The sequence below is a fragment of the Necator americanus genome, chromosome III (genome assembly GCF_031761385.1).
Source record: "Necator americanus strain Aroian chromosome III, whole genome shotgun sequence".
Taxonomy (NCBI): Eukaryota; Metazoa; Nematoda; class Chromadorea; order Rhabditida; family Ancylostomatidae; genus Necator; species Necator americanus.
The window spans coordinates 28,497,995-28,515,370 of NC_087373.1; the positions used below are offsets into that span (position 1 = coordinate 28,497,995).

General features: G+C 42.5%; 2 protein-coding genes across 3 annotated transcripts in view; one reads left to right on the forward strand and one right to left on the reverse strand.

Moving 5' to 3' along the window:
* The window catches only part of RB195_011236 (uncharacterized protein), a gene marked incomplete at both ends in the record, with an annotated part of 58,114 nt that overhangs the window by 30,380 nt on the left and 10,358 nt on the right, over positions 1-17,376 (forward strand). For both annotated transcript variants that reach the window (XM_064192573.1, XM_064192572.1), the window contains 6 exons: positions 1,624-1,767; positions 4,016-4,151; positions 7,341-7,489; positions 7,575-7,673; positions 9,306-9,433; positions 13,526-13,607. In XM_064192573.1, coding sequence (XP_064050154.1) covers positions 1,624-1,767; positions 4,016-4,151; positions 7,341-7,489; positions 7,575-7,673; positions 9,306-9,433; positions 13,526-13,607 — 738 coding nt within the window. The remainder of the gene's footprint in view (positions 1-1,623; positions 1,768-4,015; positions 4,152-7,340; positions 7,490-7,574; positions 7,674-9,305; positions 9,434-13,525; positions 13,608-17,376) is intronic.
* On the reverse strand, positions 14,790-16,898 carry RB195_011243 (uncharacterized protein; the record flags this gene model as incomplete). The annotated part of the gene is made up of 8 exons (XM_064192581.1): positions 14,790-14,945; positions 15,044-15,245; positions 15,595-15,729; positions 15,783-15,973; positions 16,028-16,203; positions 16,304-16,433; positions 16,586-16,704; positions 16,766-16,898. The coding sequence occupies 8 exons, from the start codon at positions 16,896-16,898 to the stop codon at positions 14,790-14,792; spliced, it is 1,242 nt and encodes a 413-aa protein (XP_064050164.1).

The window sequence follows — 17,376 nt, forward strand, 5'->3', positions numbered from 1 at the left end:
GTTGAAATCAAAAAATTTTATTCATGAACCAGGAAATCAAACAATATATTCACCAAATGACTCAAACTACCTTCATTAAGAGAGAAAACACCATGTTCACAGAACTCGGGGTTTTTGGAGACAAGGAAGAAAGAAGGTCATTTTTGACGTCGTTTGAGGAATAATACTTCTTGTTCGCCAAAAAGTTAGACATGGACAAGAAAATGAGAATCAGGTGGATTTATGTCGAGACTATATAGTGGATGATGTAAAACTTTCAGCCTAATAGGGGAAAACATTTTTTAAAAATTTTTTAAAACCTTTTCTAAAATTTCCCCTAGCGGAAATTTCAAAAAAATAAACAAACGCTGAAAGGACCCATTTTGTTGGCAGGGGTAAGTAGGTTTTCTTGTGTAGCTGACTTCGTATAACCGTTTGCGCACCGTCGATGCATCACAGTCAAAATGTTCTGCCATTTCAGCACAAGTCTGCTGCAGTCCACACTCGATCAGTTCAACTAGGGCCTTCTTTTTGATCAGATTTGGCGGCCTTTTCCGAAGCAGTCTTCAAGGATAAAGGCGTTCGAAAAAACGACACCAAGTATTTTGGTACCTAATACTTCTTTGAGATTGCTGAGAAAAGTAACATCCGAATGTAACGTCACTTCGTACTCATACACAGCTTACGGCTGTCAGTTGAATTCGACGTCTATTCTGGTCTGTTCCGCACATGAAACTTGTGCGTGATTCCAATGAAAGTTAGTGGTAACCTCAACCAAGGTAATTCCACGTCGTTTCTGTTTTTTTTTTTGAGCGTCCTGCTTTTTTTAATTGGGCTAGTTCGCTCTCTAAGGTAGCTTTGGAAGTTTGAAAACTTCTTCTTAGTCTCCTCAAACTTCTTTATTTGTTTAACGCTGCTGCACCACTGCTGTCATTTCTGGAAAAATCAGGTGCATTACTCGTAGCGAAACGTTAACTTCACAAAAATTTCACATCAAACGGAGGATATGAGAAAAAGAGCAAGTTAATTAAAAGAGAGGTTTGCCGGAGTTGCACTGTTTTTGTTTTTGAGAAAGAGCAACTCATCTACGGAAAGAAGCGTTGGGCCTTCATTTTTTATTATTAAAAAAGGCTGCAACGCTGCAGCTGAGAAAATTTCGGAAAGAATGGGACAAGAGCAGAAATGTAGGGGTATTCTTTATCTTGCCGAAAAAGTTGCAATTCAGAAATAAGTTGGAAATAGTGAAAAAAGCAGCTCTGATGACCTATTTCTATATTCTTGAAAGAAGGGTAAAGGATAAAGTGTCTTGCGTTCATTAGTGCGCATGGAATGTCCCACCGCGTTCAATGGGATATGCCACCGCGTTTAATTCAGAATCGTTTGAGGTTAACGATCGTGTAGCTAGCCTGTACGATGACTTGCGGGGGCTAGCCGAAACATCAAGTGAGTGTTTTTATCCTCCCAGATAAGTCTGGCAACAATTTATCTTCTTCGGAGGGATGAAAAGCTAGATTGGCACTAGGGCGGAATCGGGATCGGAATCAATCGATCATGCTCCAGCCACAGTGGAACCTCTTACCGACTGCGCGACACATTACTATTCCTGAAATATGGAAAGATAACTTCTAAAGTTTTGCCTTTTAGTTCCCAGACGGATTGTGTAGGACGACTATAGGACGCATCCCATCGTTTTCAGTCGATCCGGAACCCAGCTGCGTGCACAATAAAGAAGAATACAAAGCAAACAGAAAAAGGTGGACTTACTATGGTCCAGGGAATTTCACTGCTGTGAGTGTACTTCTTAAGTTAGACTCGGAACTGGATGTTTTGATTTCGTTGCTTTTTTTTCTGATATCTCACGTCTGTTGACTATATCAGGATGTTGTCACAGAATTTTCCACGTAGTTGCAAGATTGACAAGATGATACTAACAAAAAGTTAGATTTAGAATTAGGTACTCCCTTTTCCACGTTTTCAAGTTGAAATCTCGAATGATTAGAATTATAATCTTTCTCGAATAGTCGACGTTTTTCGACTCATTTTTTACAACTCGTTTGCTTGTAGTTTGAATTTCTCGGAAGTCGAGTGCTTTTTTCAATGCCATCTGTTTGGATCCGCATGTACGAGTCTGATTGTCACCTCCCCGTAGAGGATCTCCGCTAATCGAAATCAGTGATCAAGTTTACGCTCTGTAATGGTGCGAACTACACAACTCAAGCCATTGAGTAGCGGAAATTTTACAAATATTGCAAAAGGGTGCCATCTATCCAGCATTTTTTTTAAATATTGGAGGGTTCACATAATCGTTTCTGTGTCCATTTCGTTAGGCTGAAGTGCTAGACATTGTCAGGTGAACTTCTGCAAGCCGTAATGTTCATAAAGCTGTGAGATACATCTCTGTGCACAGTTTGCTGGTCTGAGAAGAACGAATAAAGAATTGCTCCGCCATCAGTTTCGAATAGAATGGCATTTGGTCTGGTAGCGTTGTTGAAAAGAGGGGAAATGAGCGCAGAATAGCGTGAAGAATGACTAACGGTAGATTAGTGAAGCAAGATTAGTGAGGGCGTTTAAATGCATCATTGCAGTAGTGTAAGATGGCTGAGAATGGATTGTCTGGATTTGAAGTGCCTATGCCCCTTCCACATTGGTGAAAACTCCAGCAGACCCCTTGTATAGTGAGCCAATTCTTTAGTCCAATCTGCCGAAATAATATCATCCTGCTGAGAAAATCGAGCAATCTTCTTGCCGAATTATGTGAGCAGACTAAATACATCAATGCTTCCACGTTCAAGAGGAATTACTCGAACCATCACCTGACATGGAAAGTATCAGCGCCTCCAAAGGAGAACGCAGGCAAAAATGAGGGTTCACCAACCTCAGCTTGACTCCACTGTTTTGGCGGTCAACATTCCTCATGTCTAATGTCTGAAAAGCTGAAGTTTTTTTGAGACGTCTCGTGTAAAGAAGGCCACTTATTTTGGGCCTTCAAGCATTCCCTGAAGCAAAAACTGTTCGATTCGTTCACTGATCTCAGATTCGCTGTTGATTTAATCTTTCAGTTTCAGCCCTCCAGTTTCTGTTTCCAGTTAATTGTAACCCTCCCAGAAAGATGGAACAAACCTACCTTCTAGATGAACCACAGGCAGAAGCACTCTAGAACAATTCGGAGTAGTTTGTGAATTCTATCTAATTGGAATACTGTGATCGACACTCATGATAAATACATCGACGTATGATCATTAATGCATGCTTGGAAAAAATAAGAAAATACTCTGAGTAGCCAACTCAATGCAGCAAAAAATGTACTGAGACCTCTCCGGCATTCAACTCTTTACCAAGTGTTTGCAATCGACTTCCATCGGCCACAGAATTAACCTACAACTGCTGGTATCCGCTATTAGCCTTTTCATGATCAAAACCATGGGGAATTTGGTATCATTCTCGGCAGTAATGGCGAGGCTTGATTGCAAAAAGAGGAAGGTAAATGACACACAAAATTTTAGTCGCTTTCGTCTTCGTTTTTCGAACGTATAGTGAAAGGACCACTGAATCGCATTGTTCAAAACGCTCCAACGTTCTGATTTCCTTTCAACATCAATTTCTAAGATTCGCCCGGTCGAAAGCAAAACCCGCGACTCGGTATCTGCACGGTCGTCAGTCATTTAGAATATCAAATAGGATTGATTGAATAATTTGCATGCGATGTCTTGCTGAGAATAATGAGGGTTGGGCAAATCTATCTACAGAAACGAAACACCATGGCGGTAGTGTTGAGAACCGCATCGGGTGATAACCCCAGCCCCTCGATTAAGCCAGTAATGTAAATCAAGTCGTCCGTTCGGGGACAGTGAATTATGAATCAGCTCGGCTTGTTGACATGACACAGATATCTTAATTTTTTTTATTGAAGAAAAGCGATCTACTTTGAGATTTGTTCCAAATAAATGATTTACGTATTAACATTGGTGCTAGGTATTCCCGATCCTTTAATAATCTCTAGTGTTTATAACGTTTATCTAATAATGTGTAATTGTAGTTGTCTAACGAAGCGTATTGGGAGGAAAAGTATCCTTCTAACCTCTGCGCCGATCTTCCGCGCACCACTGCAGGACTGCTACAAAGCTACGTGGATATACCAGCCATAGCCCGGCGCCCTATTCTGTGCACATACGGTTTGTGTAGATTTTTAGAAAAGATATCCATAGTTGCTAAGATATGATGTCTTCTTGAGAAAGAATGTAAGATTGAGTTTTAACAAGAACGGATATAAGACATAAAGTTGGTCGTTGCAAATGCTCATTTATTTTCCTACTCACTATTTGCTTTGGGAAAAAATACAATAGCCTCTGAGCCATTCTCTAGTGAATATCTAGAAAGTTTTGGTAACTTTTTGAAGTCATTGTCGGTGGTTCGTCCTCGCACAGCTTTCTTGCCTGTAGACGACATCTTCCATTTCTTAGTCAATGAACCGAGCCTTTGAATGATTACGAGGCTGATTATGTGGCTCATTATGCGCAGCGTTGTAAAAAAAATTGATTTGTTTCAAATATGATTAGAAGACATAGGACGATTTGATAGCATTGCATACTATGCCTAAGAAAAACATAGATCAAGTGTGAATTTGTAGCCTTTTCGCTTCAAGAGTCACCTGTCACCTGTGCTCCCGTGTTCGTCGATTTGCTCAACCATGTGACAGTAATACTTCCATTGCAGAACCCATCTGGTCTGCCGAAACGGCAAAACACAAAGATGATAATCTCTGTATACGTTATAATCTGTGTATACGTTTTATCTGTTTACGCAGAAGAACCGTTGAAAATCTCATGCATGATCGAGAACGGCGTCATACTGAGGCGAGACGAGATGGTGCCATCAACTGGACGCCATGTGTGACACTAATGACGGCCTATTCTGAGGGATGTACTACGTATAGCAGTTGGTGGAGTTGGTGCTCTCGTCAGTATGAATATGACAATGAGCATGGACGCCTTTCGACAAGCAACGACGACCCGAATCGGACATTTAGGGGTGAGAAAATACACATCAATCTCAGAGCTAACTATGTTCGTAGCTTACTCTCCAAAATCAAGTTACGATAATGGGCGGAATCTTCCATAGTATAGGCCCACAGAAGTTTCAAATACAACGCCATAACTTCTTCAAGTCGATTCTTGATCATTTCAACGCCGAAATGGTCTCCAGAAAAACACCTTCACTGACACGGACCTCTTTTGCTATCGGGCTTTTGGAAAGATTTCACAGTATACAACACGAAAAATGTGATCGACTCGCTGAACATCTTCACAACTCTGTGAGAAAAGCGGGGAATTTTTACAGACACCCGGTGCAAGAACACCTCAAAGAGAAAGAGCAGGGGTGTCGGCTAGAGGTGTAGCGGCGGGAAAGAACATTCGCTCTGCCAGTCGAAAAGAAAGACTGCCGGAATTAAATGAAAGAACTATTGCGCCGAGATGGACAATAAAGAAAATTTATTATGATTTCTACTCTGATGTTTCTGTCAGCAATATTCGCTTACTTCCTCACCATTTGAGGCAAATGATTACCAAAATGAAGCAGCAGATGCGAGAAAAAGCATTAGCCCTCCCAAAATCCGCCAATTGTAAAACAACAATAATCGCCTTTTGGAACCCAGATGAAACTATACTTTCAGCGTTGAGAGAAGAGGAAGGAGAAGGTCGCGTATCTTTACTTTGAAATTATTTGGTAGCCACGCTCATCTGAGAAAAAATGGACATGTCACACCGGAGGTCCTCTTTTCCGAAGTCCGATATGATGTAGGTGAAGAATAGTAATTTACTCGGTCCCGAAAGATTAAGTTTGAATATCTGGGGAACTCAACGCTAGTTCGCTTCAAAATAACAACTATGTTTTTCCACTCGTTGCCTGTCAGAATGTAATGTTTCTGAGCAATGGAAGTCTAACAGAACTCTGCAGTTTTAAAAATGGAAGGACCCACAAGGATGACATCAGTAGTTATCGCCCAATCTGCTTGCTGTCTGTCATCTACAAGTTCTTCGTAAGGGTAATCCTGAACAGCATTGGAAGAGCATGTGATGAAAAACAACGATGCGAGCAAGCGGGATCTCAAAAGGTTTTAGCGTTGCTTAGAAACGTTACACTCTGACAGGTTTCAAAATTCAAAGAAATGTTGTGAGAGTACAAGATGCCTTTGCGTCCGTTCCATCGATTTGAGAAAGGTCTTCAATTCGGTCAAGGCGGGAGGGATCATTGAAGCTTTAGACAACCGAGGCGCCGCTCTTCGCAGAGATACTTCGTGAATTATATAACAACTTTACGATCAAATTTGGGGCGGGTGTAGTGTAGCGGTTAGAAGTTCCGCTTCCTGCACGATCGATCGGAGGTTCGAATCCGCCCTAGTGCTCACCAAGCCTTTCATCCCTCCAGAGACGATAAATTGGTACCAGACTTGGCTGAGAGGATAAAAACACTGATTTAACACATCGGCTAGCCACCGCAAGTCATTGTGTAGGCCAGGTACACGTTCGTAAACCTCAAACGATTCTGAATTGAAGTGAACGTGGGCGCGCATCCCAAGCGGATTGATTAACGCCAAAAACTTTATCCTTTATCCCTTTACGATCAAATTCCACCATTCCACAAAAACGTCGCAATCGATGTGGAGAGAAGGGTTGGACAGGATGGATTTCACTCAAAACATTCAGCGTCAGTCTCCAAAACGTAATTAGATGAAAGAAAATGGATGACGTGGGAGTGAAAAGTTTACAGCCAACATTTTTACCATCTTCATTTCGCTAATAACATCGTTCTGACAGCATCAAGTATAAGAACAGCAAAACAAATGCTGGACGAATTTTGTGAGGCGTGTAGAAAGATTGGTTTCTATCTGAACATGAAAGAGACGAAGTTACCGAAGAAAATCAGAAAATCTGGCGTCCTGCAAGCAGGCGAAAAATATCGGCGTCCTACCACTACCAATTGGAAAGTTGATGCTAAAAGTATTCTCTTCTACTCAACGTTGAAAGGAGATTCAAAGTTACTTTTACGTCAAATATCGAAGATCAGAGACGCTGCGATATGTGCCAAAGAAAGTAAAATTAGGCTAATACGTGTTGCGTTTCAACTACAACCGTTTATGCAGAATGAAGAGGCTGGATACGGTGCGATATCAACCGCGCTGCAGGAAAATAGTGGACTCGGTGCTCAAACTTGTTTACAAACTCTTTTGAAGAAAATGTAATACGCACTTCACGAGTACATCTGTAGTATCATATTATCTACAAAAAGAAACCTCTTTATTGTCTAGCCGTGAGGAAGGAAAACAAGAATATTTTATTCAAACTCTAGTTGGCGAATTGCAGGTAATCCTCCAAGCGTTATACCTCTTAAACTAGATGATCAATGCAACAAGGCTGCTCATTTTGATCATGCTAAACAACGATGCGTTTGTAATAATCCCGAAAAAGATGGCAAAGTCATAGATCCCAAGAAATATGCAAAATTCCCTGAGGTTAGGTCATTCCTCAGACATTTATAGCTTAAATTGAAAGTTCTGTTGCGGGATCGACTATCATATTATTAATAATAATTTCGAGGGAATCGTTTGCATTGATTGCGTTAATACAACGGTAGTAAGATCAATAGTGTTTGTTCTTGACGACAGTGGCACTGTGAAGAATGAAGGTTGGTTAGAGGTAAGTCTGCATTTAGATTCTCTGCTCCCTTCTAACAATAAAATAACAATAACAATAAACAGTTAAATAACTGATGCAAAACTCTGCTCCCTTTTTAGAATAGCATGAAGTACATATTTTGAGACATAGGCACTCCTACACCAAGTATCAATTCGGAGAGTTCACTCGTGTTGGAGTGTGATGCAGGGGAAATTCAGCCAAGGAAGATATTGGTTATGCGTGTGTTTTCTAGAGATAAAATCACCGGTTAACTTTTAAAGTGCTTCTATTTCTTCCTAACCGTGCGAGCAATCAGCTCAGATCTCCTCCATTAAAACATTATGCAGGAAAAATCACAACTTGGACATTTTTAATTTCTGTGATGAAATTCTGTGATCCAAATCTATAAGATGCTATATCAGACGCTGAAGGAGATTTAAATCCCAATTAAAAGCATCACCCCACGAATTTGAGGTGGTACGGATTTCAGGTGGAGTATTCGTATATGGAATCGTAGATTATGGAGAATCTCAGAACTCTCTTTCTTACGACGCCCTCAATTGCAGCGCGCCACCCATGCGCCGCTCCCACCTGCGCTTCGCCCAAATGGGTATTCGACAAATCGCAGACGGGGCGGGGTTGAACGGGGCGCAAACGTTGCTCATTGCAACATAAGCCGCCGTGAGAAACAACATTCCGGTTTCATCCGTTTCCACTGATACAGGAAGAGATGGACGGAATCACTCCCCTGTCCATAATGTATAATCCAATACGAATACTCCACTTGAAATTCATACCACCCTAGATTCGTGGGATGATGCCTTCATATTTGTTCTAAAAACTGCAAAACAACTCGAAAAGAAGTTCGCACCGAGATTTAAATAGTAACAAATCATCGTCATAAGTTTCACGGTTCTCATGTATCATTTGTGTGAAAATTAGTCTAACTCGTGAGAGGAAAACGTGGAGCTCGAATTAAAGTATTTTCCTACTGGGATAAGAGTTTTCATCCAGTAGTAGGAGATTCCATATACAAGATAGAGAGCAACTACTAAATTTATAATATTCGTGAGCAGTCCTTTATTCATAAAAAAAACTTTGCGAGAACGCCAATGTTTCTCTTAATTGTTCCCTCTAAACTCGGATTAGTGTACCCTGACTAGATCTACATAGTTATACCAATTTTATTCTCCCTGCTTTACGTTTTCTGTACTTGTTTTTACTTATATTGCTGCTTTCTTCCATTCTCAGCTTTGGTTATTTGCTACAGCGCTACCATTTCTCATTGAGGTCACCTCTTTTGAAGGTATTAAGAGTAACAAATCATCTCCATAAGTTTCACGGTTCTCATGTATCATTTATGTAGATACACATGCATATCAAGAGTTTATCTATTAATTACATTTAATTGTAAATAGTCAAGTCTTCCAGTACCCATCTTATGTCTCCTGCAGTCCTTTTGCAACTATTTCAGGAACCTCTTATAAGTAGGCACCAATGTAGACACACAACCGCTCTGACACATGGTCCAGTCACATAACTTTACGCTCGCAGTAGTAGTTTAATTCATAAACATTTCTAGGAAAATATTAATGGTTTGAGGACTGCTTACGCTAATCATGTACATCTCCAACCATTCTATATACATTCCAGCAGAAAAAATTTATGGTCAAAGTGACGGAATTGATCAAAAATATTCGAGTTGGAATAGTTGTTATTGCTGGGACTCCAACTGTAGAAGTTGACATTGACTTCTATGAGAACAACAAAGGCAAAATCAAGTAAGCTGAAAAACAATTCAATATATAAGCAGACTCAACAACAGCAACATCGAAGGACGTTCTTCAGTTTTGCAATTGTATGGTTAGGAATAGCCTTTTTCAAAGTTGAAACTGCACATATGAATAAAAAGTGAAGTGTTGGCGAAATACTACGTACCGTTTCATAGGGAATGTCTCTGTCTACAAGAAGAAGATGGTGTTAAATTTTTTAAATCCAATCTAATTCCTTCTTTTTTTAGATAATTAGAATGGAGCATCACCCGTATCAACTGTGCTCCCACTGTTCGTCGATTTGCTCGAGCTGCCTGGGTGGTCACACTTCAGTTTGTCCCGATTGCGGCAAAAGCAAAGCGACTGAGTATGCTGTTTTGTGGCTTCTCTTCTTACGAACGACTTGAAGAGCATCGTGATTTTCTTTGAAGGACTTTATAAAGAAGTCTTACGATTAGGTCAGCAGTATTCCAGCGGTATACTCTGTCGCTCACAGCTCTGACCTAACAACTGCCTCTCGGATGCTTCACGTGTTACACCCTCCTAATTTTACTCTTTTCTTGGCAGATGCAAGAGTTTTCGATCTTTCAGAAACCAATGGCAAACCAATGGTTCTATGACGCTAACCACTTTTTCCTTCGCAAGCAGAACGTCATAGAACCCTCAATTGATAGGCTGATGCTCTTGGTATTCCACCTTATGCAGGTACCAGTTGAATAGGGAAGCACGGACGCGGATGTTTTTAGTCCTGTTCACTACATCTTCGATGCTTTTATTGCTTTTGCCCAAGCCGTTCATTTCCTCCTGCCCAGCTGAGGTCAGGTCGTTCACCGCGTTTATTCCCGACCAAGATATACCTAAGTGGAAAAATTGGATACACTCGTTCCATTGAGCTTGAATGTGGCTCCGGAAACCCATTCTTTCTTCACGAGTATCGCTTTGTCCAGGTTGTTTAGCTGAAGACCGATCTCTTTCACTTCCCATAAAATTCTACCAGCACTCGTTCTGCCTGGATGACGCCTGTTATCTCAACTGCGTTATCAAAGGAGCGACGGTGTAAATGCGACCATCACCTTTCACTCCAACAGCACCACGTCCCAGTCATCGTAGTAAATTCGCAAGTGCGGCAGTGAACGTTTTATTTGACCTTCTTCACTCCTTTATCGACACTAAAATTATACTTCCTGGTTCCCTGGTTCCAGAAGGCTGTCGTTTTTTCACCATTTGGCGAATTTTGGACGAGCTAAACCTTTTTCAGGAATCTGCTGCTTCAGCCGATACTGCTGCTCTACTTTCTTTCAGGTTATCTTCTACCACTTATTTACAAAAGCTGGCAAGGCAAGGCCTGACGTCAGTTTACGGTTATCTGCAGTTCGTGCGGCTCCACGCTGAAGAACTTACTCGAGAATTTGGAAGACACGAATCTGGTTGTTTTAGAGCCTGCAGGCCGAACTGACCTGCAGGAAATATTATTAGTCAGTCCTGGCACAGCTGAGTCAGTAGCCTGTCTTCTGAATCCACCTGTGTTTGGGGCAAACACAGGGTCGGTTTTCCATTGACGCCAGCTTCTACCCACCAGTTGTTGACACGCCACTGAACATAACGACTAACGGACTGCTATTACTTTAATGAGAGAGATCCGTTGGGTCGAGCATCAAAGGGGCAAAGTGGGGTATTATCGATACCATTAATTTCTTGCATCTAATTAAAGCCACTGAGAATTAGATTGGTGTTGTTTATTGTTAAAGGGGAGCGGGGATAGCGCAGTCGGTAGAAGTTCCGCAGCTTGCACTATCGATCGGAGGTTCAAATCCGCCGAGAAAGGGGTGATTACGTCCATTTTTTCCTAGTCGCCGTAAAAACGGTCCGGAAGATGCGGCGCATGCACGAGGCTGGCGCGCTCCAATACAGCTCTTCGTGGACAACAGCGCCCCGGGTCGCTCGAAGCCCCATCTTCCGGGCCGTTTTTAGGGCGATTAGGAAGAAATAAACAGAATAACTCTCTTTTCCACAATCTACGACTCCGTATAAGAACCACCCACCTAAATTCCGTACCACGCCAGATTCCTGGTATGCTGCCTTTAACGCCAGACACTTTATTTTTTATTTATGGATAAAGAGCAACGGTTAGAGAAATATCGCACGCCGCTTGTCTTTGCACTTCAAAGGTGGAATTTTTCATCTCCAGAACCGACCATGTAGCAGTTGACCAAATTTTTCGGACACGAAAATCACTGCAACCTGATTGTTGCTGTGTTCTCAGTTTTCGTTCTTCCTACCGTTGTGAAAGTCTTCTATTCACTATTATATCTCATGCCGTTTTTTTAAAATCGTTTTGGCTTATTATTCACTTGTTTTTCCGTAAGTATTTTTTATGGTTGGTTTGTTAAAGGCATCACCCCACGAATCTGAGGTGGTGCAGATTTCAGGTGGAGTATTCGTATACGGGATGGGAGACTACGGGGAGGGGGGTGATTCCGTCCATTTATTCCTAATTGCCGTAAAAAACGGCCCGGAAAATGCGGCTTCATTCGTCTGGCGCGCATCCCTTTTGTACAAGAGGTAATGGTGCGCGCAAATCTTGTGTGGAGCCGTATCTTCCGGGCCGTTTTTTACGGCAATTAGGAATAAATGGACGGAATCACCCCCCTCCCCGTAGTCTCCCATCCCGTATACGAATACTCCACCTGAAATCTGCACCACCTCAGATTCGTGGGGTGATGCCTTTAACATTCACATCTGCGGCTTCGGTGGTTATAGCACCTCAATTAAAGGCATCACCCCACGAATCTGAGGTGGTGCAGATTTCAGGTGGAGTATTCGTATACGGGATGGGAGACTATGGAGAGGGCGGTGATTTCGTCCATTTCTTCCTAATTGCCGTAAAAAAACGTCTCGGAAGATTCGGCGCCGCACAAGGCTGGCGCTCCTTGTAGAACTCGAACTCCTTGTAGAAAGTTAGGAAGAAATGGACGGAATCACCCCCCTCTCCATAGTCTCCCATCCCGTATACGAATACTCCACCTGAAATCCGTACCACCTCAGATTCGTGGAGTGATTCCTTTAATGGTAGAATACAGATATCGAAAATGCTCCACCAACTTGTTTGATGAGAAATTCACTATCAATAGTTTGTGAATAAAAGTAAAAGTAAGTGAAAGTGCACTGCGTGATTGGCCCTTTTGAGATGTGCCTGGGCATTCGAGTTGAATTCAGGTTCGTTTGAGGTACGAACGCGTCTAGTTCGTACAGAGTTGTGGGAGCTAGTCGATGTACCGAATCCATATTAGTACGATATTATTTTCAATTATGTTTGTGCACGCTGTTTGAGGAAGCTGGATATTGAAGTAGTGAAAATGAAATGAACACGAGTAGCTGTGGCATAGACTCAATGGAGAGTTTTAGTAAATAAGAACCTACCATTGATTTCGTACAGTAACCTTGCCAAAAAAACCTTTTTTTAATTTATACTGATAAGATTCGATACTACGGCTAAATCGGATTTTGCACTGAAAACCAAGCACACCTTGCTACACGAATTGAACCTCTAATAGGACTAGGCTCTCCAAAAGTACTGTTATTCTCTAATTCTCTTTATATTTCAGGGAGGTTTGAATTAATTCAAAATTTCTAGCTCTCCAACTTTTTTTGCCAACTCCTTTACAATTTCTTCGAAAAAAAAACTTCTTGAATGGGTTTATAAATAGTTTAAGAGTCCAATTTTTCGGCGTAAATGGATGGATATATGAGGGTAGGTGTAGCGCACCCAGCGCTCTCGCTGTATCTGCACTATAGATCAGGGGTTCGAATCCTTCTTAGCGACATTAAGCCTTTCATTCCCTCATGGTCGATAAATTGTTATGCATAAATAGGGATAAAAACACTGACTTGGAACATCAGCTAGCCCCTGCCAGTCATTGTACAGGGCTGTTACGCCTCCCTTTACCTCAAACGATTTTGAATTGCAGTGGGAGTGGGGCATTCCAAGCGGATTGACACTTTATCCACTTCATCCAATTTATATGGATATTGGACTTGGCTGACGTCCTGTATTCTAGTGTTTAGGCTATGCCATATTAGTCACTTCTTAATGATTTTCAGGAACTTCCTTGAGACCAAAGAATGGGGAAACAAATGGACTTCCATTGGACCGGCACTTTATCTTGCGCGCAAGAGTCTTGAAGTACTTTTTTATATTCTTTAATAGCCTTCGTGAAACCACGAGAGATTTAGCAAAGAAGCTCAATACATCATAATAAGAACAAGCTTCACCTAATGGTAAGAAAAAAGACATCTTAGGATATGTCCTGTGACCTTGACAGTTATTTTTTTCGTCTTGCAAAGATCAAGATTCTGTAGTTGATCGAACTCTTGGACGGTAATCAGTAATCAGTGTCAAAAGAGAAGGATAGATATCAAAGGATAAGGATAGTCGAACACACGCTGAGAACTTTCACCATTCATACATCTTATATGTACACATATGCACTGATATACTTCTAATCCATGCAGTGTGCTACCTATGGCGTCTATGACTTACTGACCTACTTGACTTAATCGGCGGGCCGATGTCATTGCCTGACGCGATCACCCGCATCTTTACCTAAGTGTGCAGTCTTTGATCATAGCTCTGCCCAATCTTCTCGATCTTCTGCGAGAGCTTGCAGGGAATCAAACCATTCGTCGCTATTCCATATCCTGCGAAACCTTACGTCTCGCCTGAACTATCCACGCTGAGTGTCTTCAGTTCCTCTTTCAGTCCAGATCCTCCATTTTCGGCAGGTTGGCTTCTTCCAGCTTGAATCCGACAAACTCCTCAAAACTCGTTAAACAAGGGGATCTGCTGGTCTACTTAATAAGTGATCAAAGAAGCGAAGACGATTTTCTGTAGCCACTTTCGATGGAGGTGCAAGATGTTGATATCTTCCACGTGTCATTCGCCGGTACACCACATCGAATTCCGCGTAAAGCTCTTAATTGTGGAATACTCAAGGCCAAAAGTAGCCAAGCAGCCGTCTAAGCAACTTCCTTTCCGTGCAAACAAGCCTCTCCATCACTGTGGTGCTGCCCAAGTCTCCGATCAGTACATGGTGACAGGGCGAAGTGCTGACAAGTAGACTCGCAACTTGATTTCGTTGGTGATTGGGGTCGACCACAGGCATTTCGTTCAAGAGTTGAATGCGGAAATGGCCTCAGACATTGACACATTGACACATTCTTGCTGAATATCTTTCTCGTAGATACCGTCTCATAGATATCTCTTCAGCATACAGACCAGGTAACAGAACTCATCGACGAGTTCAACTGGTTGTCCGTCCACCCTGATTCCTGTTCGAGGTCTCGAAGAGATCCACATCTGCTTAGATTAATCAGGGCATAGACGTAGTTCATAATTTGCAGCCAATTTCGATACAAGTTTGAGACCATGTTGGATCTTCGTGGTGTTTTCCGCGAATATAACAGCATCGTCGGGATCAGTCAAGAGGCACCCTAATAGTGCTAAGGCGATGTCGACGGGACCCTGATCGACAGCTATTCGTATAACGTCATCGATGGCGAAGTTGAACAAGAAGATTCATGGCACTGCCCATTGTCTTTCTCCAGTTACCACACCATCACCTCGTGTGGTGTTGTATATCTGGCTGGTATTCGAACTGCAGCACTTGTTCGTTGATTCATGTCATCAAGCAAGCAAACGAACTTTCCTGGTACCCCATCCTGGAGAAAGCGGCCTCGATGAGGAGAGTCGAAAGCGGCTTTAAAGTCCAGAAAGGCGAGTTGCATTGGCTTCGAGTACCGCTGCCAGATTTCGATCACTCTCCTAACAATGAACACGTGATCAATCGTAGATCAGGCAGAACGAAAGCCAGCTTGCTCGTCGCGATGTTTAGTGAGTCGTCCAGGATAGTCCGCTCCAAAACCTTGTACATAACACGCAACAAAGAGATTCCTCGATAATTTCTAGGGTCCGTGACAGATAACTTCTTGTGGAGGGAAATTATGATAGCGTGTCTCCTCGAATCAGGTCCCCTTTCATCTATTCATATTGAACGGATGATCTTTGTCATTTCACGAGTCCCAGACGGAGGAACGTATCTCAGCATTTCTGCGCCAATCTCGTCGTCTCCAACAGTTTCTCGTTAACCGCATATATCGGCCTATGAACGTACTCGCGTTCAGGAGCTGCGGGCGGTTGCCGGTTCAGCAGGGCCTTGAAGTGACCCCTCCAAAATGGAAGGGTTGCTTCATCGACAGCCTTTCCATTGGCAGTGTTGAGGACTGGAGAACATCTTTTCATCTTGCCGCTATACTGATTTGATAGAGCATAGGCTTTCCGGGAGTTCTTGTTCTCCCACACCTTTTCAAACTCCTTCGCTCTCGACGTCCACTCGTTATCGCGATATTGTTGCAGTTGACGACGCAACTCCCTTCTCTTCCTGGTTGAAATCGCCAGTGCTTACATGACACATACAGAGTTGTACATCTTGTCTCCGCAGGTGCAAACTTCTTCCGCGGCATTTGAACCAGAAGGGTTTCCTTTGCAGCGTCCTAGATGCACTTTGTAAAGGAATCCTCATCGCAAAGTTTCTTCCTGGCCCGTACTTCAGCATGAATGAACACACGCTGGCGGAAATTTGTTCTGCATTCATCGCCTTTCAGACCTGCAATGTCGATTTTCGGTTGAGGAGGTACTCCTCGGTTTCTCTTGTAGAACCGTATCTTAATGCTGTGAAGAACTGGACGGTGGTCAGAGTCGAAAGCAACGTCCCAAAACAGCTCTGGATTAAGGGATGTTCCTCGTCAGAACGTAGTCGAGCTGACATTTAAGAGTCTTCATCTTCCACTTGCGCTGCTCTTCAGGCATTAAAAGGGGTGAACCCTGCCACGTGAGCTGATGGCGTAGAGGATTCCTCTCAAACGTGGAAGCGATGATGAGGCCCGTCTGTTCACATAATTCAACCAGACAATCACCGTTGTCCGACGTGCGCTCTGTGATAACACCATTTTCCTAGCACATCGAATTGTTGTCGGAGTTTCCGCATTTGCGTCGATTCCGACAGCGAACACGCTGGTTGCGTATTTGAGACATCAACACATTGATTCCATCGTAGAAGGCGTCCTTACTGTTGTCCTGAACGGTTTCCCTAGGTGGGCACTTACACTACAGAGTTGACGTCCTTTGTGATCCCGCAGTCGTGCAAAGGCACATCTAGACGATCTTGAGCCAAAATCCTCCACAAGGTTGTTCCAATCGTTCCTCACAGCTACCGCGCAGCCACCTACATTCTTCTCATCAGCATCGCCGCAGTATATAGTGTAATTTTCGATGCTCTCTCATACGTGTTTTCTGCAGTGCAGCAGACGGCACAAAGAGGTATCGCAGAAGCCTAGACAGGACGGTTTGTTTGAGTTCACTCGACAGTGTTAGGCAGTTCAGCGTGACGAAACGAATGGTTGTTGCCAAAGATTCCATGCTCCCCTCAGGGAGTTGACCTTTCAGGTTATGGGCTTTGGCGATTTGCTGGACGACGGCATCTTTTTGCAATGTATGGGAATCTTTTGCCATATAACAGTGCAGTTTATATAGCTCTTGCGTTTCCAATGCGGACACTCGAACGCCTGATTGTGTTTGGTTACAGCAGGGCTACGACGAGCAGGTAGCAATCAGACTGATCAATCAGCAATCAGATTTTGATTAATTTAGTGTGAAATCCGGCTAAAGCCGGACTTCAGACTTTGATCGACTAATCAAAATAAATCAAAAATTAATGGTAGTGACATTTTCTGTGAAATCATAATCCTTTTTTCTAACAAAATCTTCTTTTTTTTATAAACAAAGGCAAAAGATTTAGTAGATTTCTTTCTAAAGCGTCATTTCTACATTTTGAGAATATGCGAACTTCAGCTTCAAACACTCCTTCGATACCAACATAGTATAGGAACAATTTGAA